At 37.0% G+C, this 26,171-nt stretch overlaps 1 protein-coding gene across 1 annotated transcript in view; it reads left to right on the plus strand.

Annotated features, from left to right (window-relative positions):
* LOC124798180 (collagen alpha-2(IV) chain) overlaps window positions 1–26,171 on the plus strand; it is a 277,057-nt gene that overhangs the window by 213,874 nt on the left and 37,012 nt on the right. The window contains exons 24-25 of the mRNA XM_047261466.1: window positions 13,273–13,395; window positions 23,897–24,139. Of these exons, the coding sequence (XP_047117422.1) occupies window positions 13,273–13,395; window positions 23,897–24,139 (366 nt within the window). The remainder of the gene's footprint in view (window positions 1–13,272; window positions 13,396–23,896; window positions 24,140–26,171) is intronic.

Raw genomic sequence — 26,171 nt, forward strand, 5'->3', positions numbered from 1 at the left:
TTGCCCACGGAAGGCAAAAATCCTGAGTTCGAGTCTCGGTCTGCCACACAGTTTTAATCTGCCAGGTAGTTTCATATCAGTGCACACTCTACTGCAGAGTGAAAATTTCATTCTGATGTAAAAACTGTTTAGAAAAGTCACATTTACCATCACTGTTTTAACTCCAGAGGTTATAAATATATCTTGGAACAAAAATTAACTATGGAATGCAACAGTGCACTTCACAGTTAATTTCTGTTCCACATTATCATATTATATTTGTTTGGCTCTGCAGCCTTCATTGATTGACCCATCAGTGTCACTTTTAAAAATATGAAGCCTAAACACACAGTTTCGGTACTGTAGTGTGACAGCCATGAGTGATGGTTTAGACTGAAGGAAATAGGAAGGATAAGTGGTTGCAAATCATAATAGGTTGCATAAAGAAGCAAGAGAGGAAAGTGGGGACATTGTTGCCTCATTTGCTATTAACTGCTTTCTCTCTTCTGCATTTTTTTCTAATAGTTCTTTTTTGGTTTCCTCCTCCTCTGTGCTCTACAAAATCACCTGTCTCCACACCCATACCATTCCTCACATATCCCTCTCACCACATCAGTCCACTAATAAAAGACAGTCAAGTTTTGATGTTATCAGTATGTGAATTTGTGTACTTAAACTTTGAAGAAGAATGTGCATTGCTGTGTAACTTGATTTATTGAGAATAGGTAAGACCATAATTTATCCAGATTATCAAAAATCTGTATAATCCACAAATTCATAAAAAATATGAATGACATAATTCAAATGCCAAAAATACTTATACATTATATTTATTTCCGTGTAACACACACAAACTGTACATTTTTGTATACATTTTGACCAGATATTAAAGGGGGAAAAACACAGTAAGTTTTAAACATATAAATGCAAGGGCCATCTTTTTTTCAACCTCCAATAGGCTATAAATAAAAGACAAGTTCATTGAAAACAATTATTTTATTACCAGAAGTTTTGTACACTTATGGCTACTTTTCAACATAATCACCGAAAAGATTGAGACATTTATCGTACCTGTGGACAAGCTTTGCAATACCCTCTTCAAAAATTGTTGCCGCCAATGATTTCAAATGAGCATTGGTGTTGTTTTGAAGATCTTCATTGGTTTGAAAGTGCTGCCCACCTAGCCATGTCTTCATTTCAGGGAAAAGGTGAGAGTCGCTGTGTGCCAAGTCAGGACTGTACAGCAGATGATCAAAGATTTCTATTGAAATTGTTCAAGGAGCCGTTGGGTTGTGCCAGCGGTGTGTGGATGAGCATTGTCCTGGATCAACACAATTCCTGAAGTCAGCATTCCTCTTCATTTGTTTTGAATGGCTCTCCACAAACGTCATGAAGTTTCACAATAAGCAGCTGCATTGATAGTGGTTCCAGGCTGCATAAACTCTACAAGCAACACACCTTTTATGTCCCAAAACATTGTATCCATAACCTTTCTGTTGTTGAATGTTTGTTTGAATTTTATGGGTTGTTTGGTGAATTTGGATGCATCCATTGTTGTGATTGTCAATTTGTTTCCGGTGTGTCTTATTGGATCCAAGTTTCATCTCTGGCAACAATTGATTTCAGAAAGTTCTCTCCTTTATTGTGATAACAGTCAAGGAAATTCAAAACTGACACCATTCAGTGACTTTTGTGGGTGTCCATCAACATCTTTGGAACCCAACGAGCACAAAGTTTTTGCATCCCAAATGTTGAGTAATGATAGAGTGTACAACAGATCTTGAAACTTCCAGAATTTCCATAGACAAAGCATTTATGGTGAACCTATGATTTTTCTCGTTCAACAAGATCAGCTGTAACAACATACTTGCATCCTTGGTCCCCTTCATCATGCATGTCATTTCAGCCATCTTTAAACTTTTGGCACCATTCACACATAACACCGTCAGTCATGAAGTTATCACTGTACATTCAGGTCATTCTCCGATGAATTTCTGCTGCACTATTCCCTTCTGCTTGCAGAAACCAAATTACACTTCACAATTCACACATGGCGGCAGCAACAATGACAGCAGCCATGTTTACGTGGCTGTAGTGCAACGCAGACTGATGCCTTGAGGTTGGAACTGGTAGAATGTGTAGTGGGAGAGTTGCACAGTAGCCTACAGTGCATGTCCACTTTCTACCACTCGTGTAGCATCTATACTAAGTGATCGGAGGTTGGAAAAAAAAAACAGCCCTCACAATAATTTTGTTATCAGAAATCATATTGTAGCCAGTGTCATTTTCATTTCACACACATTCATTTACATCATTAGCACCTGCATCTGAGTTTCTTGTGTCCATGGGCACTACTTATTATTATCAAAATTCTGTAAATTTTGTGTTTTGAATACTTTATTTGTACTTGTTGAAAAACTCTTGCTTTTCTTAGTGATCTCTGAAACATTTTTTATATTACTATGTTTTTGAAAATTGTGAGTAGCATATAGTACATTAAAGTAATAATGCTACTTGGGTTTTAAACAAAATAATATTTATTTTGTATATTATTCCAGTTATCTCAATCAAAATACATCTGAGGAATTTGAATCACTCAGCAAATTCAATTTTTTTATTTATTGTCTCATTAAGAAACCTTAATTAGTAAAACTGCAAATAACAATATCATCATAAGTACAGTAGATCTTACTGAAATTCATTTGTTATTGCAGCATGATGATTATGGAATGTGTGAGGTAGGAAATTCCTTTTTATCTAAAATTTTGTGCTAGTTTTTAATAATATATAGTGAACTCATGCCCCTCTGGCAACATTTCAGAGTTTGCTCAGGGATATTTTCTGAGTACTCTTTATCTATGGTAGCTTATTACAGAATAACTGAATTTCATTTGATTTCTTACCCTCATTTATCTGTGTATCTGTATTGCACTGAAAATAGCTGCTCAACAGTAAATCTTGATGGTACATGTTTATTAATCCACTCATGGTTTCTGTTATGAACAATAATGCCTACTCTTGGCTTCAGCCTCCCATCGAGTACTGTTTGGGTTTATTTTTCATCAGTGTTAATTGTACTTTAATGATGATAAAAAGCAGTATAGATAAATTTACTTTCAAATATATTTTGTAAATACCATAAAAGTCTCTGATTGTGATTATTTGTTTATTCAGTTACCAGTGTCAATCATTATGGTCATCTTCATATTAATCTGTCTTCATGAAGTTAACAGAGTAAGCAAATAAAATATATAGCCACTTCTATAAGTGGCAACATCACAAAGAGTAAAATCATGATTAAATTATCAAAAAAGATGAATCAGTCTTTCCTTCTCATCTCATGCGATAAGTCTTCCCTGACCCAAAGTTCTGGTTGACTTTGTCAAAATCTATCCCTTTTCCTAGACCTGTCCAGTCCTTTTCCTTCACCCCTCTTCCTTCCACTTCAACCCTTCTGCCTGAAGAAGGAGCCATGGCTCCAAAAGCTTGCCTAATCTTATGTGTGTGTTCTGCTGCCACTTGGTTAGCAGATATTTTATCTATCCAATTAAATTATTTTGTCAAAAATTGTAACAATATTATCACTCATCATATAGCGGAGATGCTGAGTTGCAGATAGGCACAGCAAAAGACTCTCACAATTAAAGCTTTTGGCCATTGGCCTTCGTCAACAACAACAACAACACAAAACACTCTCTCTCTCTCTCTCTCTCTCTCTCTCTCTCTCTCTCACACGTAAATGTAACTCACACACGACTCATAATATTGTTACATTCCATCCCAGATTTTCCATTGTTTGATTTGTCAAAAGCAGATTTTTCTTGTTGTTATAAGTAATATATTCCCAAGTGCTGGAGCTTTCATTTGACTTCATCAGGATAGTGGGAAATTTGGAAATGAAAGGAGCAATGCAAGGATACTTCATGTCATCAAAACTATTCTCTGCAGTCCTAGAGTAAGTTTTTAGATCATTAAAGCAAAAAAAAAAAAAAAAAAAAGAGGAAGAAACATCTTGAATGGAAATGTCTGAACCATCTTCATTTTACTGATGTCATTCTACTCTTTATTGCTAGTAATGGAAATGTCTGAACCATCTTCATTTTACTGATATCATTCTACTCTTTACTGCTAGTGCAGTCAGAGTTCAAAAAAGAACTAAACCACTTAATCAAGAAGAAACCTTCTACAATGGAACTAAAATAATGGTCAATCAACACATCACAAAGAAAATTGTACAAATTAACAATGAAGTCGTAGAACCGGTTGGAGGAGGGGTGGGGGGAGGGGCACTTGAACATGGTGACTAGATGGACAGCAAAAGAAATAAATGGAAGAGTAAAAATTGAATGCAGTTCCTTTGATGAATTAAACTGTGGTTTCAAAACTAAACTTTCCATGTCTCTAAAACAGTAAGTTTGTAGTCAGTATCCATTTATCAGTTTTTGCTTAAAGCAATGAGACATGGGCAAAGATACATGTTGTAAATTACTAGGAGAGACATAAAAGCAAAGTAACAGATAAGGAAACGTACTGTAATTGCAAAACATTGTGGCTGTAATGAAAATGTGGGCAGAAAGTATAGCTACGTTAATGGTGGTCAGTCAAAATGCTTTGCTGGATTGTAGGGAACAAGAGAAGACAGATGATGGTCTAAAGGAAGATGAACAGATGATATTAGAAGAAATTTCCATTGACATTGAAAGTTTGGGTCAATCTTGGAGCCATGATCAAACATCCTAATTAATTAAGACAACCGGTAGGAATAGGAGGGAGACCAAGATTCAAATTCCAGTCTGGCACAAATGTTATGTTGTCATGATATGTTCAGTACAGTGAAGATTGTGTATTTCTGCATTTCATGTCACTGCATATAACTGCTTTTATAATAATTGATTCCATTCATTTCATTTTAGTGAATTTCTTTCAGTTGGTATGTAACCCTTTCTCACATACGTCTCCATTCTCCATCATATCTGTTCCTCAAGTGGTGTCATTCTTGGTTTGAAACCTCTGGTTGTTCGCAAAAATATTAAGAAAACATGAGTGGCATTGAAAATTTTGTATTGGTTCTGGAGGCACACTCAGATACCATAATATTTATTTATTTATTTTATTTATCCATCCGTTGACAATAAATATTGTATGGATGTTGTCAAGGGTACATGTAAGCCATTTCAAAGAAATGGGACACAAACAATATATACGTAAAAAAGTACAAAACAAAATAATACAATGAAGTTAATAATAATACAATGAAATTAATATAGCCTATATACATCCCTGCTTGTTATTTTAAATGCATAGTCTGTTTTTCATAAGGCTTTAGTTTTGTCCTCCCTAAATGGCAAGTCCTTATATACACAACACTGCTTAAGTATATACATCTACATCTACATCCATACCCCGCAAGCCACCTGACGGTGTGTGGCGGAGGGTACCTGAGTATCTCTATCGGTTCTCCCTTCTATTCCAGTCTCGTATTGTTCGTGGAAAGAAGGATTGTCGGTATGCCTCTGTGTGGGCTCTAATCTCCCTGATTTTATCCTCATGGTCTCTTCGCGAGATATACATAGGAGGGAGCAATATACTGCTTGACTCTTCGGTGAAGGTATGTTCTCAAAACTTCAACAAAAGTCCGTACCGAGCTACTGAGCGTCTCTCCTGCAGTCTTCCACTGGAGCTTATCTATCATCTCCGTAACACTTTCGCGATTACTAAATGATCCTGTAACAAAGCGCACTGCTCTCCGTTGGATCTTCTCTATCTCTTCTATCAACCCTATCTGGTACGGATCCCACACTGCTGAGCAGTATTCAAGCAGTGGGCAAACAAGCGTACTGTAACCTACTTCCTTTGTTTTCGAATTGCATTTCCTTAGGATTCTTCCAATGAATCTCAGTCTGGCATCTGCTTTACCGACGATCAACTTTATATGATCATTCCATTTTAAATCACTCCTAATGCGTACTCCAAGATAATTTATAGAATTAACTGCTTCCAGTTGCTGACCTGCTATTTTGTAGCTAAATGATAAGGGATCTATCTTTCTTTGTATTCGCAGCACATTACACTTGTCTACATTGAGATTGAATTGCCATTCCCTGCACCATGCGTCAATTTGCTGCAGATCCTCCTGCATTTCAGTACAATTTTCCATTGTTACGACCTCTCGATATACCACAGCATCATCCGCAAAAAGCCTCAGTGAACTTCCGATGTCATCCGCAAGGTCATTTATGTATATTCTGAATAGCAAGGGTCCTACGACACTCCCTTGTGGCACAACCTGAAATCACTCTTACTTTGGAAGACTTCTCTCCATTGAGAATGACATGCTGCGTTCTGTTATCAGGGACTCTTCAATCCAATCACACAATTGGTCTGATGGTGCATATGCTCTTACTTTGTTCATTAAACGACTGTGGGGAACTATATCGAACGCCTTGCGGAAGTCAAGAAACACGGCATCTACCTGTGAACCTGTGTCTATGGCCCTCTGAGTCTCGTGGACAAATAGTGCAAACTGGGTTTCACACGACCGTCTTTTTCGAAACCCATGCTGATTCCTACAGAGTAGATTTCCAGTCTCCAGAAAAGTCATTACACTTGAACATAATACGTATTCCAAAATTCTACAACTGATCGATGTTAGAGATATAGGTCTATAGTTCTGCACATCTGTTCGACAACCCTTCTTGAAAACGGGGATGACCTGTGCCCTTTTCCAATCCTTTGGAATGCTACGCTCTCCTAGAGACCTACGGTACACCGCTGCAAGAACGGGGGCAAGTTCCTTCACGTACCCTGTGGCCTTTCCTCTTTTGAGCGATTTTAATTGTTTCTCTATCCCTCTGTCGTATATTTGGATATCCACCATTTTGCATCTGTGCTACAATTGACAGAAGGAACTTCAGTGCAGTCTTCCTATGTGAAACAGCTTTAGAAAAAGACATTTAGTATTTTGGCCTTTAGTCTGTCATCCTCTGTTTCAGTACCATTTTGGTCGCAGAGTGTCTGGACATTTTGTTTCGATCCACCTACCGCTTTGACATAAGACCAAAATTTCTTAGGATTTTCTGCCAAGTCAGTATTTACATCACACAACAGCTGTCCTTTAAATATGTAAATGTAATGAATGATTAGGTAATGAATGATTAGGTAATGAATGATTAGGTACAGATAGAGTATTTTCCATTTGCCTTTATAAATATCATTAGAAAAAATTTATTGACCTACATAGTCATTTACAGAATAAAAACACTGTCCTACTAGAATTTTTTTAAATTCTGTTTTAAATTTGTTATCATCTTCTAACTGCCTAATGTTGACCGGCAATGCGTTGTACAGTTTTGCACCGATATGGCTCACATGCCTTTGTGTATTTGTTCTTTTTGTTCACTGAGTATGGAGTGCTGCGCTATTACGGGTATTGTAGTTATGAAAGTCGGCATTTATCTGAAAATCTGCAGTGTGGGTCCTGACATACAATACACATTTGTATATGTATAATGTTGGTATAGTAAGTATTCTAAGCTTTTTGAATATGGGTTTGCAGTGTGTCTGTGGATGACTGTGAGTTATTATTCAGATGGCCCTCTTCTGCAACAAAAAATTGGTTTTAGGCGCCCTGTTGTGGAACCCCAAAATATTATTCCGTATGTGGAAAGAGATTGAAAATAGCTGAAATATGCCATTCTGGCACCCTCTGAGGTACAAACATTTGCAATAATTCTGAGGGCAAAACAGGCTGAATTAAGTTTCTGTGCAAGTTTTATTACGTGGTCATTAAAATTTAAGTTTTCATCCACATAGATCCCCAGCAATTTTGTGGATGTCACTCTGTCTAAGGCTTTGCCACCCCACACCAGATCGAGGTTTACATTTTGACATCTTTTCCCAAACTGCATATAATTTGTTTTATTTACATTCAATGTCAACCTGTTTGCATTGAACCAAGAGTGCATGTAATTTAGTACTTTATCAGCAGTTGTTGGTAGCAATTGCTTTGGTGCACTTATTATCACACTAGTATCATCTGCAAATATTATTGCTTTGGCTGCATCATCTGAGGTGTGAAAATCATTTATATGGACAAGAAACAGTATGGGCCCTAGGATGCTGCCTTGTGGTACTCTTATTTCTACATTTTTTGCCTCTGATACTGAATTTATTTTGTGGTTGGAGTAAGTTGATGTCAGTCCTTCAACCTGTGTTCTGTTTTTTAGGTATGATTCAAATCATTTTTTTCCTATCCCATGTATACCCAACGCTTCCAATTTTTCTAAAAGAATGTCCTGGTTCACAGTGTCAAAAGCTTTGGAGAGGTCTAAATTTACTCCTACTACACTATAATCTTTTTCTAGATTTTTGATTATTTGTTCAGTGTAGCACATTACCGCTGTTTCGGTATTTTTATGTGCTTGGAAGCCATGTTGATTTCTGTTTACTAAATTATGGTCATTTAGATATTTGTTGATTCAGTGCTTCATTAGTTTTTCTAATATTTTTGAAAATGCTGGGAGGAGAGATATTGGGCGATAGTTTTTTACCTTATACTTGTCGCTGTTTTTAAATAATGGCTTCACTTTTGAAATTTTCAGCTTTTCTGAAAAAGCTCCTTCACTGAATGATAAATTGGCTATGTGTGCAAAGGGCTTTGCGATTTGTGGTGTTGTCCTTGTTATGATTGACACAGGCACCTCATGTATGCCAGCCGATATTTTGGGTTTCAAGCTTTGTATCACTTTCAACACTTCACCCTCATTTGTTGGCTCTACCCTCATCCTACAAGCTGTTTTTGGATATTCGGGTTTTTCTTTGTTTGTAAATTTTAAGCTTAATGAAGTTGTTGCATTTATGAAATAATTGTTAATATAATTTGGCAAATCTTGTTTATTAATATTGACATTTTTTTAAATTTTTGAGGCTAATGTCCTGGTTTTCACAACTCTTCCCCATTTCAGTCTTCACAATACCCCATATGGCTTTTGATTTTTTTTCAGACTGTCTTATAAAGCTATCATTACTTATGAATTTTGCTTTAGCAATTACTTTTCTATATAACCTCTTGTAATTCCTGACATATTCTATGAATTGTGGGTCTGCGGATGTTTTCATTTTAGAAATTAGTCTCTTTAGTGTTCCACAGGAAGTTTTGATGCCACCTGTGATCCAAGAACTTGGCTTCGTATTGCCATGTGACCTGATTTTTGACACCTTTTTTGGAAAACACATTTCAAAATATCCCATGAAAATGGAAGAAAATGTGTTATATGCATCATTTGTATTTGTTAGGGATAGTACTTCTGCCCAAGCCTCATTAGTTAGGACATTTATGAATTCTACACAGTTTTCTGTAGAATTTTTTTTTTTTTATACATGAAGTGTGTTTTTTTTCTCTTTCAGTGGCCTTGAAGGAATTTTGAGGACAAGAGCATTGTGGTCTGATAATCCCAAATCAGTATTTGTTACTTCAATTTCTGTGCCTCCTACATTTGAAAATATATTATCAGTAAGACTCACTGTATTATTTGTTATTCTTGTGGGTGTGTGTATGTGTGGAAGCAGGTTGAAACTACATAACAGATTTAGGAACTGGTCTTCTAGCCTACTTTCACTCATAAGATTAACATTTAAGTCACCACACACAACTACAGTGGCTCCATCAGTGAACAGAGTGTTAAGCAATATTTCTAATTGGTTAAAGAATATGTCTGCATCACCAGTAGGTGGTCTGTATATTGCTATGACTATGACTTTTCCCTGTATTTAATTCAACTGCACAGCTGCTGCTTCAAAATGATTTTCCACACTCAATGATTCAGCTTCACACCTTCTTTTATAGCTGATACCTGGTTTGGTAAATATACATACACCTCCATTTTCGGTATTTTTTCTACAATATTGGCTTGCCAACTTAAACGGATGAATATTAATGCTACTTAGTTCAAAACTTCTACATCAATGCTCCACAATGCACATGCAGTCAATATTTGCACTGTTCATAGCTACCTCAAGTTCTAATGATTTATTTCTAAGACACTGAATGCTTAAGCTTAGAATCTGCAGGTGATGAGGATGAGAACTGGTTACAGTTGTATTTACATTTTGTGGTGTCAGGTACCAAAAATCCTCCAGAAGGACAGGTTTTCTGCACCTTGTAGGTCATTCACTGGGATATGGTGAGTTGCTTGCTGCTTAATAGAATAAGGTGACTACTCACAATAATCAGGTGATTCAGATTTGAATCCCACTCTGGCACAAATTTTCAGTCATCACAACATTGTCAGTGTATGAGACACTGTAGATCCCAGTAAGCGTGGTACAGAAGAAAGGCTTTTGGCAACTGGAGGAGAAAGAGATGAGGGCAAGGGAATAGCTGGGGATGTGGATTAGTGAAGGTTTATGCCAGGGGAGTTTGGGAGGAAGAGGAGCTGGTGCTGGGGAGGAGAACCAAAATGGAATTGGTACTGAAGCAACAGTTTTAGTTGTTGTTCTTTTGGGGTACGGCATGGTCAGCAGGGCTGTATTTGCAGTTAGACCCTGCATGACAGTAACCATCCATCAAGGTAGGCAGTTTTTTAGTTGCCATACCCACAATGAATGATACTTAGTAATTGCACCGCCCTAGTAATTGCTGCTTTCACCTATGACCCCACTTTTCAAGAATTTCAAGAATTTTATTCACCATAGATCATTTTACAATGATATTGGCTTCATCATACAAGATGTACTAGTACATACAGAATAACAAAATAAACTTCTGTCAATACATTATAAATACATTTGAAGCATGGCAGTGTACCAAGTTACAAAGGATAGCTTTTAAAAGCTAACGCAACAAGCTATCTTATAATCTAATATAATAAGGTATTTTATTGTTTATAGTATAAACTTTGTAATTACACACGATTAACCACAGCACAAAATAATATGTTTAACTACAGACAACTTTTAAATGCTTGTATTCTCCTCAGGCATCTCAAAGAATTCTTTAATGTCATAGAATGGATAATCTGACAGCCAACTGTACCACTTAATTTTAAAAGAATTTGTATCCATAGACTGAACATGAATTGACAGTTTATTGAACATTTTGAGTGGGTTAACTTTGTGGGAATTTCCTGTTCTCGCTAATCTGTGGCGCGGTATGTCTAAATTACCGTTCGCCCTGGTGTTGTGTTCGTGTATTTCCTTTCTGGCAATAAATTCTGAAATATTATTTTTAATATAGAGTACAGACACATAGATGTATAAATTTATAATTGTAAGTATTCTGAGTCTGGAGAAAAGAGGACGACAGTGCTCCCTATGACCTCTTTTACATATTATACGTATGACTTTTTTTTGTAATTTCAATATGTTTTTGATGTGAGGGGAGTGCCCCCATATAATAATTCCATATGAAATATGTGACTGGAATAGCCCAAAGTATGTCACCCTGAGGTACTCCAAGCTCACTACCTCCCTTAGTTTCAAGAGAAGATATGCCACCCGAGATATTTTTTCACATAAATGATTGACATGTTCCTCCCAATATAGTTTTGAGTCAATGTGAATACCTAAGAGTTTTACTGACTTATTGCCTACTTCATTTGATGTTCCCATTAAAAGTTGTTGTGTTTTGTCAGGGTTGCATACGAGCTTATTGGCTGCAAACCAGTCCAGGGCCTTATTTAGTGTTTCTTTTGTTAGGTTATTCAGATCTGAAATGTTCTGATGTGTGGTAAGTAGTGTTGTATCATCAGCATAACACACAACACGGTGAGCTATATTTTTAGGTAATTTGACTAAATGGAAATGCCTTTGAATGTACAACAGTAGGAGGTTAGGTACATTTATGCATCAGGTAGATACACAAAGGTGACAAAAGTCATGGGCTAGCAACTTGCACATAGATGGATGACAGTAGTATTGTACACATAATCCATAATAGGGCAGTGCATTGGCAAAGCTGTCATTTGTACTCAGGTGATTCAAGTAAAACTGTTTCTGACATGATTATGGCCGCATGACAGGAATTAACAGACTTAGAATGCAGAATGGTAGTTAGAGCTAGATGCATGACACATTCCATTTTGGAAATTGTTAAAGAACTAAATATTCAGAGATCCACAATTTCAAGAGTGTTCTGAGAATAACAGATTTCAGGCATTACCTCTCACTATGAACAACACAGTGGCCAATGACCTTCACTTAATGACTGAGAGCAGTGGTATTTGCATAGAGTTGTCAGCTCTGCGTGAAATAACTGCAGAAATCAATGTGTGACATAAGTGGTGAAATTTGGCAATAATGGTCTATGGCAGCGGACAACCAGTGCGAGTGTTATTGCTAACAGCATGGCATCTCCTGCAGCACCTCTCCTGGGCTCGTGACCATATCAATTGGACTCTAGATGACTGGAAAGCCACAGTCTGGTTAGATGATTTCAAATTTCATTTGGTAAGAGTTGATGGTTGGGTTCAAGTGTGGCAAAGACCCTATAAAGCCACGTGCAAAAATTGTTGACAAGGCACTGTGCAAGCTGGTGGTGGGGGATGTATTTAAATGATATTGACTGGGTCCTCTGGTCCAATTAAATCAATCATTGACTGGAAATGTTTGCCTACTTAGAGACCACTTGCAGCCATTCATGGACTTCATGTTCCCAAACAATGATAGAATTTTCACCAGGCCTCAGTTGTTCATAATTGATTTTAAGAACATTCTGGACAGTTCGAGTGAATGATTTGGCCACCCAGATAGCCCAAGATGAATCAAATCAATTATTTTTGGACGTAATTGAGAGGTTAGTTCATGCTCAAAATCCTGCACCAGCAACACTTTCATAATTATGGACTACTGTAGTGGCAGTTGTGCCCAATATTTCAGCAGGGGACTTCCAAAAACTTGAGTTCATGCCACACTGAGATGCTGCATTATGCCAGACAGAAGGAGGTCCAACATGATGAGTCCATGACTTTTGTCACATTTAGCATATAAAAATATAATTAATATTAATACCATAATATTATATTATTTCATAGCTGAAATCATTTTATTGTAATAAACCCAAATGAAATGTAGATATTTGTTATATTTTCACATCCCATTACTTCTCAGGACAGGATGCATGAAACATGACTCATTTAATGTAGTGTAAAACTATGTAACTTGAATTCCTTTAAATCATGCAACTTTCCCCTCTATTCTTCTTACTTCCAAAAGGTCTATTCTTGCTTTTGAAAGATCAGGTATAATGTTGTGACATCACCTTGCTAATACAACTGTCATATACATCTGATTAAACAGGGGAAACAGGCCCTCAAGGCATTGCTGGTCCTCCTGGGATCACTGTGAAAGGAGAAAAGGGACTTCCTGGTTTACCAGGCAAAAATGGGAGAGATGGAACACCAGGACTTCAAGGACAGAAGGGTAAGTGCTTCTAAACACATTGGTGTAAGTATTACATGAATTATCCATTATATTCACACTGTGTTAGAAAACTCTACTTGTTGCAATTTTATTAACTGAGTAAATGTTGAAGAAGATAGAAAAGAGTAGCAGTCTATCTGAAGTCAACCTTTTAAAGATGTGTCCCCTTTGTGTGTTGCATTTTCCATGCTCTTTTCACCTGGTTACTTGACTTTATTAATGTCTTTTACTTTCTGTAATTCTGTGACATTTTTGCCACATTAAAAAAAGACTTAAGGCAATATAAAATCATTGAAACTAATGAGACTTGTCTTTTTTCTTACAGTGTTTTTATATACTGTTGCTTACTTACAGCTTCATTCATATTTATAACATGATCCTCTTGAGATTTCAGTAATATTAAAAGAATTACTCTAATCTCTAAGAGTGTTGTAGATGCATCCTTAGTTGTTTTTATAAATACGAGTAACTTGTGCACACTCAGTCATTTACTACAGCTAAACATTTTTCTTAACACTATTGATGCACTAATAATTTATGTTACCAGAGATACAAATGACAATTTTATGTGCAAATATCAATATTTTAAGCTTCTGACAACTCTATCAAGAACTGATCATAATCATCATGAAAAACAGTGGTTACAGTCTTGCTGAACTGCATAATGATAAAAGAAATGAACTTTCACTACTGACAAAATCATATACATGAAAAAGAAGCTTCTTTTCAGAATGAATTTTCCACTTCATAGATTAAAGCTGGCTGCTGAACAGCGACTCAAACATGGTGCTTTGCCTTTCATGGGCAAGAAATAAAGATGCTTATTGACTGAGCTATCCATGCACAACTCACTACCTGCCCTCAAAGATTCAGTTCTTACCACTCTTGTACTTTCTGAACTTCACAGAAGTAGCAAGAACTAGTTGAACTAGTACTCCTGGTGCAACTACTGGGAGTGCCAGTAAATTACACAGAAGAGCTTCAGTAACACTAGAGGTACTACTAGGCATGAAATGAATAAACTTAGTAAGGCAGATGATAATTAACAGCCTGCTGACATTTACAGTGAGACAGATGATACAAAATTTAAATCATTTCCTACTGAGTTCAACAAAGTCTTCTTGACAATAGCTGAAGATACAGGAATAAAAATGGTCCATCAGGTTTAGTTTAAAAGACAGTGCATACTCCATCACAAACATCATCTTTCCCAGATAATTTGTTGCTGGGATCACAAAATCCATTTGGTATTTCAGCCAGGTACAAAAATCTTGTGCTGAAATGGTAGCACAATTCTTGAATTACATTTCTAACCAATCAGTCAAGTTGTATTTTGTGAGGGACTGAAGTATGCATTAGATTAAATTCAGTTTTCATTCCATAGACCAAAAAATGAGATGGTTCTCATGGGTGTGGAAAATGTCAGAAAGCATAACATAAAAAACATAGAACATTTGAATATAATACTCACTTTCCTGATCATTTGGTAGCAGAGTGACAAGATATGTGAATACATTACAGTAAACTGGAACTGTTAATGTTTACAGAATTAATACACTGTCAGAATGAAACATAGTTATGCGCTTTTAATAAATTTATCATACACAGAATACCTAATTTTTACAGTGGTGACCAAGTGCTGTCAGAACTGAAATCTAACAGATATTTTTTGTTTAAACTGGTTGAACATTCACTGTTAACATATTAATCTACAGAGCAGAAGGAGTTGCCACCCAAAAAGTCTGTCAAACTAATTCTTTTGAGACTAAGAAAACAGCCTGTGTGACTCTTCTAGATTTGAGGCAAGTTTTTGACACTATCTCTCACGGTACACTTATCAAAAAGCTCCAATACTACGAAGTTGGAGAGAATGCTCAGCACCTTATTGAGTCATACCTACGCAACAGAAAGCAAATGGTTACTACAAACAACCAATGGTAACCGATTACAAAAGGCATTCCACGGGGTTCAGTACTGGGTCCAGTACACAGACGATACAACTCTAATCACACAAGTGGACAATCTAGAGGAGCTGTGACATAATGTAAACATAGCTATGGACCAATGCACTAACTGGTTCCAGGGAAATTGCTTAGTCATGCAAATTAATAACAATAAAATGGAAGACATTATTTTCAATTTAAGTGTCTCCAATGAAGATCCAGGTAGATCAGAAACTCATCTGGGTGAGTCATACAGAAAAATTGTGCTCCAAACTTTCTCAGATGATTTATCTGCTGAACAAAATGAGGAATAATGGAAGCAGAGACCCACTAGTATATGCATATTTTACATTTTTCCACTCCCACCTTACCTATGGAACTCTTCTATGGGGTAACTGCCCCAGCTCAAAAACTGTATTCAAGTGGCAAAAAACAGCTATGAGATGCACAGCAGCATGTACTCCAAGATAATCTTTTAAAAATCACTTCAAAAAGCTCAGTATTATGACAGTACCAAGCCCCAGTGTTAAAGAGAATTTAAATAATTTTAACCTTAAGATGTCTGTACATGATCACAGCACAAGAACTGGACACTCAATTGATATACTCAACAGTAGGCTAGATTCACAACAGTCACAAATATCTAGGCCGCAGGTTTTTCAGTATACTCCCAAAATGTGCCCATTCTGTTCCCTGTAGCATATTTACAATCATTCTAGCAGAGTAGTTGAAGCAGGAAGTGTACTACTCCATGAAAGAGTATGAGAAACCAGATTTAAGTGACATACAGTTATGACTGCTGTCATATTAAGTTATAATAAATCACTGGTGAAAAGGTTCCTAAGTATGCAGGGTGTACGTAAAGTCCAGGAACACTTTCAATTATTTATTGCACAAGAACCAAACATTATGCAGCTATCATACATATGTCATTTTGAAGAGAAACCGTGAAAGCTTTTTTCATGTATACTGCCAAAGCGTTGTTTGGTGACTTGTCGATAGCGCTAGTCGCAAACGTGGCGAGTTCAGGTGCAGAGCGAGCTTTCTGTGTGTTGGAGTTCGACAAAAACAAGTGTGCTACTGCTGTTTAGTGGATGTTTCTAAGCAAGTACGGTAAGGAGCCACCAACAAGGAAGGCCATTTACCACTGGTATAACAAATCCATTTTGATGGGTTGCCTTCGCCTGGCAAAGAGAAGTGCAAACTGTACAGGCCATTCTTCTTCGCCGAGAGCACTCTCACAGAATATTCATACTTTGACATATTGCAGCAATGGCTGATGCCTCAAATCCAATCAGACTTTCTGTCCATCTTTCAGCAGGATGGGGCTCCACCCCATTTTCATCATGAAGTTAATGGGTACCTGAACATGGAGTTGCCGCACTGATGGATCAGCACTGTTACAGATGGGGACAGCTGTTTCATCAAATGGCCTCCCTGATCACCAGATCTCATTCCATGTGACTTTTTTCTGTTGGGACAATGAAAGATCTGGCGTATGTCCCACCTATACCATGTAATGTAGCAGAGCTCAGGAGGAGAATACGGGAAGTGACTGCCACAGTCAACGATGCCATGCTGGGATGGGTATGGCAAGAGTTTAATCAGCGTATTGACATCTGCCGGGTCACTCGTGGTTTACATATCGAATTAAAAAAAAAAAAAAAAAAAAAAAAAGCTTTCAGAGTTTCTCTTCAAAATGCAATATGTATGATATCTGTGCAGTGTTTAGTTCTTGTGCAATAAACAATTGAAAGTGTGCCCGGACTGTATAATTTTCACATTATCTGTAACAACGTGTCAGTGACGTAAATGTCATGAATGTAATATGTAAATAATTACACCAGTCACATGTAAAATATTTGAGGTGAATAAACTCTAAATTCTAAATTGTGCTTTACCTGAAATCAAGGTTTTAATGGTTGCTGGCAACTTATTGAAAATGTGTGTTACTGAATATTGGACCCACTTTTGGGCCAAGGTAAACAATTTTAGGTCTTGATGTAGATTGTTCTGATTTGATACTATGTATTAAGCTTCTTATTTCATACTACGTATTTACCTACTTGTTGCAATTAGGGACATATTATTTGCAACAAATTTCATTAAGGAATAAATATATTGAGAAGTTGTGGTTAGAATACCCAGTTCCTTGAACAGGATCCTTCCTGATGTTCTAATGTACTTTTACTCAATATGGCGCTGTGGTATAATCTTCTGGGACATTGAAGCTAAAGTAAAAAAAAAGGTTTTATTCTATAATAGTGTACAATAACTGTAACACCCATCTGTAAAAGTGGGGATAAGCAACTCACCTCTAATTGAACAAAATTTAACAATAGCTCAGTTTGGCTTCTGCAAAGGTTTCTCTACTCAGAAACAGTTTATGTTCTCAAGGGCTCAATTCTAATAGAAGTAAATGAGAAAAATTACCCTGTTGGTATTTTCTGTGATTTTAATGCCTTTGATAGTTGTAGATCATAAAAGTCAACTACGAAAACTAAAATTAATGTTAAAAGCCTTCCTGTTGCATGGATGACATTTTATATTAGAACAAAAAACAGAGTGTCACACTAACAAATGATACGACAGGAATAAAATTAAATTCATTGTGGGGAAACATTAAAAGATGGAGCCGATAGGAAAGTGTAGTGACGCTTCTCTCTCGTTAAAAAGGCAAAAAATGAACAGTTCTTCGTGTAGAGAATGTAAAAAGCGTGTGATGAAGGGTATTCTGTGTATCAAATGCAACTTCTGGTTACACGAAAAGTGCGCGAAAGTAAATCTAAAGTTCGTCAGCGATGATTTTCCGTGGACATGTCACGGTTGTTTACGTGACGAAACGGCCGATCTTGTAAGTGCAGTTGATACAAAAAACGAAATTATAAAGTTACTACGAAGTGACATTGAGGCATTAAAAACCGAACTTTCAACCATCAAGAAAGAAAACGATACATTAATACAAGAAAAGAAGTCCTGTGTGTGTAAAAGCCATCAAACGGAAAAGCAAGAAGATCGCGAAAATACGAATGACCGATCGTACTTTAAAAACAACATTTCAAGTGTTCCCGTTGATGTCTCGGTAAACTCAGTAAGCCAAAAACCGGAAGATAAATATAAATGGAAGGTCGTGACGTACAGCAAAAGGAAAAACAAGGCGACAGATACGCAACAAAAGGAAAATGACTTTTTAATAATTGGCGACTCGCTGCTGAAGAATATCGCTGTCCCCAATTGCAAGATCGACGTACGACCTGGTATTAGAACGCATCAACTCGGTAAACATTTTAAAAATATGGTAAATGCAAGACAAGATACTACAGAACCAGATTCTGAAACCAGACATAACTATAATGGGGTGTTTATACATGTTGGGGCGAATTCGTTAAGGAGCAGCAGTGAGGAAGAAATGGCAAGCGAAACAAGAAACATGATTCGTACTGCAAGAAATATGTATGCAGGATCTCGTCTGATACTTAGCGGAATCATAAACAGAAGGTCGGTGAGTGAAAAATATATCGCCAAAATAAACCGTGCTCTTAAAGAACAATGTGATCGTCTTGGAGCAATTTTTATAGACCCAAACAAATTCCTATGTAAAAACTCACTAGCGAAGGATGGCTTGCATTCAAATAGACTGGGGTCTGTAACGTTCAGCAGAATGTTTGCAGATGTCTGCAAAATCATTAGATTCAAGGGAAACTAATATGGCCTGAAGGGGATGAAAAATCATACACTCCAGCTGGAAAAGAAAAATATAAGCACCATACAAAAAAAGACGATACTAAAGAATTTGCCCCAGAATACAGCTCACAACATGTAAACCAACAAAATAAAAATTACATAAAAGTACTTCATCAAAATATTCAATACTTTGGTAACAAAAAATTAGAAGCAGAAGTACTCCTGAGTGAAGTAAGACCAGACATATTATGCATAAGTGAACATGGACTAACTGAAAGTAAAATACATAATGTGGCAGTAAAGGACTACAAACTAGCTAGTTACTTCTGCAGATCTAAATATAAGGGTGGTGGCGTTTGTATATATATTAAAACAGGTACTCTTTCAAAGAATGTAAACAGTGAAGCTGCTACATTTCCCATAGCTAGAGAAAAAGACTTTGAAGTTACTGGTATAGTGGCAGAGGATTTTAGAGTGTTTTGTGCGTACAGGTCACCATGTGGCAATATTAGCATCTTTCTAAAAAAAGTTGCTAGCTTATTGAGAATGAATATGAAGAGAAATCTTATTATATGTGGAGACTTCAACATTGACATGGGAAAAGACACAAAAATAAGACAGGATTTTGAAGAATTGTTAATACAGCATAACATGAAAGTGACAATAACTGCACCAACAAGAGTGACTTCACAAAGTGAGACAATTATTGACAACATAATTACTAATATATGTAACTATGAGTCACATGTAGTTCAGACAGAAATATCTGATCATCATGGACAACTAATCAGCTTTTGTAGAAGTAATGACACAGTATCAGAACCAAAACAAACAACCAAAGAAATTAGGATCATCAGTGAACAAAGTATCAACATCTTTAGAACAATGTTAAGTAAGGAAACCTGGAATGAAATCCTACAGGCCCAGAGTGTAAATGAAAAATATGATGCATTTATTTCAACAATTAAGTACCATTTTAATGTAGCATTTCCCAAAGTAAAGAGACAAGAAAGGCATCAAGATCAAACACAGTGGATTACGAGTGAAATACTAGAACAGCGAAGGAAGCTTCAGGATGTGAGACGGATGGGCGAAGCTGAAAACTATAAAATGTTAAAAAAGAAGTATAGAAAAACAATAAGAGAAGCGAAAGCAAGAGCAATTGACACCACTATAGCGAACTCAAAAAACAAGGCAAAGGCAGCTTGGAATGCAATCAATGCTGAAAGAAAGGAAAAAGATGGGTCAAACAAAGAAGAAGGTATTAGGTCAATTAAAGTAGACAACACAGTGGTCACATATGGTATGGAAATAGCAAACATACTGAATAATAACTATATCAGTGTAGTAGAAAACCTAAAATTGGAAAGAAATAGTCAAAAACAGAAGGGTATTAAGGTACCAAAAAGATCATGCAGTACTATGTTCTTAAGACCAGTCACGGAAGATGAATTGCGGAAAACTATACAGAAACTGAAGTCCAAGAAATCAGCTGGTGATGATGAAATATCAAATCATGTAATAAAGCTGGTATGTGAGGAGATAATAACACCACTGCTGAACATAGCAAACTGTTCTTTCAGAGATGCAATTTTTCCAGAAAAACTGAAGATAACGAAGGTAGTGCCAGTGTACAAGAAAAGGTGTAAGGATGATCCCAACAACTACAGACCAGTTTCACTGATATCAGGTTTCTCAAAAATCCTAGAAATGCTTATGTATACCAGATTAGTTAACTATTTGGACAAACATATTCTCATGACCTCACAACATGGTTTCAGAAAGGGTAAATCTACAGAATCAGCAATTGTCAGTCTAACAGAACACATTTTACAGTCCTTAGATGAGAAAAAGGTTGTCTCTGCAATGTTTCTGGATCTTTCAAAGGCATTTGACACCATTGAACATGAAATGCTGATACAAAAATTAAGCAACTATGGCATTCGGGGGCAACCAGGTGAATGGATAAAATCATACTTGTGCAACCGCAAGCAGTATGTATCATTAGGAAACTCGTACCAATCAGAAACCAAATCCATCAAATATGGAAATCCGCAGGGTTCGGTAATGGGGCCATTGTTATTTAATGTATTTGTTAATGATATAGGTGTTGAGGAGGAAGAAAAGAAAATATTGTATGCTGATGACATGACAATACTAAATAGTGACCAAAATATGGAACAGCTTGAGAGAAGAGCATACATATCTGCAAATTTCACAGCTCAATGGCTGTTGGAAAATGAACTGGTTATAAATCTAAAAAAGACTATGTATGCAGTGTTTAAAAACAAGGAAAAGGCTGTAGACATGGATTTAGAGGTTGACGGAACAAGGCTGGAAGAAGTAGAATCTGCTAGATTCTTAGGTATTCTTGTGGATAATGAACTGAAATGGAAAAAACATATTAATAATGTCTGTAAGAAACTGAGCTCTGTCATATTCTTAATGATGCAGCTATCACAGTATTCAGACAAGAACCTTCTGTGTACAGTGTATCATGGACTTTTCGAACCATACTTACAGTATGGAGTGACGGTGTGGGGAAACTCAAACAAACAAGAGACAAAACGAGTGTTCACATTACAAAAAAAAGCAATTAGGACCATTTTAAGAAGAAAGACCTCTGAAACATGCAGAAACTGTTTCAAGAATTTAGATATCTTAACTTTTTCATCATTATATATATACAAAACAATAATGTACATCACAAAAGGTAGTGAGGACTGGATTACAAATGCTAGTGTACACACCCACAATACAAGAAAGAAGAATGAAGTACGGAGCATACCCCACCGACTGGCAATGCTAGAAAAAGGACCCCAGTACTCTGGTATCAGACTACTAAGAAGTCTGCCCAAAACCCTGCAAGATAGTGTACTTCACAATGAATTTACAAAGAAACTTAAAGACTATCTCATTGAAAAAGAGTTTTACAGTGTTGCAGAATACTTATGCCATTAAATTTGTATATATTGTTACTCATTATCAGTGATGTAAAAATGTAAGCTAAAGGTGTAGAAAAATAATTGATAAAGAATTTTAATACTTTGACATGTCCTATATTACACGTACATTTACTGTACACGATGTAATCTTACAGGATAAAATAAAATTCAATTCAATTCAAATATGGTGTGCCACTGAGTTCAGTGCTTGGGCTGCTTCTGTTTTTGATCTCTGTAAATTATTTGCCTAGGTTACTGTGGGATTCTTACAAAACTGTAATGTTTGATAAAAGGCCCAAATACATATACACCAGACATAGCCAGGAGAATAATGGAATTGGCATCAAACTGGTTCGCAATCGACAGTTTAACCCTTATTCTTACAAAAACTCGTACTATGGCATTTCAAACAAAACAAAATGGGCATACAATAGACATTAGTCCATGCGTGAAGTTCCTGGATGTCCAGGTGGATAATTAACTGACATGGCACCACCAGGTGAATAAACAAAATACTTAGTTCTGCTGCTTGGACTTAGAAACCCCCCTCATTGTGTTGACCCACAGAGCGGATTGCTAGCATACTTTTACTCAATACTGGGCTGTGGTATTATCTTCTGGGACATTGCAGCTAAGGTAAAAAAAAAGTTTTTATTCTACAGTAGTGTACAATAAGAATACTGTGTGAAGTTGGTAACTGAACATCTTGCAGAAGTTTCTTAAGGGGCCTAGGAATTCTTACACTTACATACCATAACATATACTCTGTAATAATATTTGTGGCTAATAACAAGAATGAATTTAGGATGAACTCTGAAATTTACAACCCGAATGCTAGAAGTAAAAATAGCTTTCATGTAGACTTTGCATCCTTCTCTAGGGTTCAGAATGGAGTTTTGTACTCTAGTTCTATGACAGGTCACAGGCAGACATCATACAAGAAATTTAAAATATGCTCATATTGCCAGATCTTGGCATGATGTCAGATGTTCCCAGTTCCTCACAGCAACTGGCAAGGTTGTGTGTCGACACACCTACCATGCCACAAGTTCACCTTCCAAAGCATGGTCCAGGATACTTCTGGACCTATGTGCCCATTTCAGGAGGGAGGGCTCTGGTATCCCAGGTCAGTGACTCTAAAAGATGCCAGAAGTCTTGGACTTTGTTATCCACCAGTAGGTGCCAGCACTTCAGATGCAAGCATTAGCATTCCCATGCCACAGTGCTGATCTCACTGCACCACAATACCACGCCCATCTCATCAACACCTCAGTGTGCCATGGCTCTGCCTTCAGTGCTTTATTCACCTCACATTCATATCACTAATCATAGCACACTATTGTCTTTTGTTTTCTGCTTCACTACTTCTTGGTTTCTCTCCTTGGACTATTCACTGGATTTGTTTGTTTGTAGTGCTGTCCCCAATGTCCATTTTCCTCATTGTTGTCTTCATCTGTACTTGGCGATCCAATGTTGGCAGCCCACGAGCTGGTCAGCCAGCTTCAGTGGGTTCCTTGAGTTGTCCCTGATCTTTTGTCAAATCCCAGGCAGAGAATAAACTAATCTAGAACTAATACCCTTACTTATCAGTCTGAGTAGATTAGCACTAATCATAATTTGTTATTAGCCAGCAGTGGTTCCTAGGTCCTACTGCCTTTTAATGTATAACCTGATTCATTCCCCAACCCTGGGGCTCTTCATCATGATGGAATTTTCAGAACAAGATGTGCAAGTGAGTGAATGAATTGCAAAGTAGGAGAAAAGTATTGGTAAAATCCCAGTACAATGGTCAGTGGTGTACAGGATTTGTTACATTATTTCTTCACAAACAACTTGCATAATTCTTATTCCATAATTCTAAGGGTACTTTTTATTGTTTTCTTCAAAATTTTGCTACTGCTGGTTCACAGAATATTCTGTACTGTTCAGGTGAAATGGGTCTACCTGGGCTACCTGGCATACAGGGAAATCCTGGCATTCCTGGGTTGCCAGGACCACAAGGAGAAAAAGGAGAACAAGGACTTGCAGGTCCACCTGGACCGCCTGGTGTTGATGGACCGCCAGGAAGGCCATGCCAGGATGGTGCACCAGGTGTTCCAGGAATTAAGGGTGATACTGGACCACCAGGACTATTTGGACCACCAGGTCCAAAGGGAGACAAAGGATACCAAGGTAAGTGATGAAACAGGAAAACACATTATGAGCAATACACAGAATTATATAAAAAAATGTTTACCAGTGACAGGAAGCGGACTAACTTAATAGTAGTAATAATAATAATAATAATAGTAATAGTAATAATACACCCACCACGGTAGCCGAGAGCTCTAACGCGCTGCTTCCTGGACTCGGGTAGGTGCACCGGCCCCGGATCGAATCTGTCCAGCGGATTAACAACGAGGGCCAGTGTGCCAGCCAGCCTGGATGTGGTTTTTAGGCGGTTTACCACATCCCGTTAGGTGAATGCCGAGCTGGTCCCCACGTTCCGCCTCAGCTACACTTGTCGCAGACATTTGAATCATGTCCGCACTATTTCACGATTTACACTCGACGCAGACAGTTGCGGTACACTGATTCTGTCCTGGGGGGTATGGGGTGGCAGCAGGAAGGGCACTAACATTGCCAAATCCATTGTAACCATGTCAACCCTGCGATCGCTGCGGGACTATGGTGAAAGCAAAAAAAAGAAAGTAATAATACGGTAGAACCTTGGTTAACCATCACTTTTGGGACCACGTAGTGGTTGGAATGCTAAAAAGGTCGAATAATGAGCAGAATGAAATAAATCTCTTATAGAGCTCAAAACAACGTAGTAAATCAAAATTAAGTACAAAGTTACATTTCCAATAAAGAAAAAAGAAAACAGAAAGTTTTAGACACTGGAAATCCTTTTAAAAAGTGTAAAATTTTTTGTTTCAATTTCTTAAACTTTGACTTTGCACATGCATCACACTATTTCTTAATCAACAACTTAATAACCTCTATAAAACTCCACTCTATTTTTAAAATTAAAAGGAATACAATAATAAACTTAAAAAGCACACACAGATAAGGTTAGGTTAGTGTTGTTTAACGTCCCGTCGACAACGAGGTCATTAGAGACGGAGCGTGAGCTCGGGTTAGGGAAGGATGGGGAAGGAAATCGGCCGTGCCCTTTGAAAGGAACCACCCACACACAGATAAAACATCAGATTAAAGAATACAGTAAAGTGAACAGACCAGAAGTACAGTAGTCCATCAACTGAACATGCATGAGGAATGTGACTCAGATGGGCACCTGTTGTGACATTAGTAAAATTGGCCAGTAATGCTAGTACACTGTTTGGTGCAAAGTGCAGGCAGATGGTCTCACATGGCCACAGAGTCCAAGGAGTTGGTTAATCGAAGTTTGGATAATTGATGTTCTACTGTAGTAATTTATATCTCTTAACTCTGATATTTAAGTGTTGTGTCCTTTCTTTATTCTCTGTAACTTGAATGTGCTTCTCAGTTTGACTGTTGCATACCATGACCTTCCCTCAGTTGTCTCTCATAACTCCATGTGTATTTTGTCTGCTGTATTGTCTCTGATTTACATGGAAGGGCCATTTGTATTAAAGCTTAGTATTGACTCTTTTCTGCCTTAATGTGCATGACCCAACATCCATTGTTGATGGCAATGGCCTGTAATTAAATCATAGCTCTCACTTTGGACTTAATATATGACATTTAGATTGAATTGTCTTTATTTTGTAAAATAACTCGATTCTTTAAAAAAAAATATGATGATAATTGATTTACAATTTCATAAATACGTTTCTCAAAAGCTTGGTTCCATTACTTGTATCACAGTAGTAAATATAATTTGTATGAATATCATTAACATTGTTCTTAAATTACAGATGTAGTGAAGTTAACAACTTCTATATAGATGAGGTGTTGAGTTGTTGATAGGCGTCCAAGACTGAAAATCTTTTGAACAATGTCCTTCCTTAGAGCTAGTTAGTACAGAACACAAACGCACACACATGAGTGGCCCATTTGACTTTTCAACAAGCTACATTTCTGCTATAAATGCCCATCCCACCACCTTTAAGTGTCTTTCTATACAAGAAGTGTATTTGTAGTTATTTAGCCGTTATTATCAGTATGCTTCATCTTCCTTGAAAACCAATTCACTATGATGAACTATGTTTTAGTTTCATTTAAGTATATGCCCAATGCT

The sequence above is a fragment of the Schistocerca piceifrons genome, chromosome 5 (genome assembly GCF_021461385.2).
Source record: "Schistocerca piceifrons isolate TAMUIC-IGC-003096 chromosome 5, iqSchPice1.1, whole genome shotgun sequence".
Taxonomy (NCBI): Eukaryota; Metazoa; Arthropoda; class Insecta; order Orthoptera; family Acrididae; genus Schistocerca; species Schistocerca piceifrons.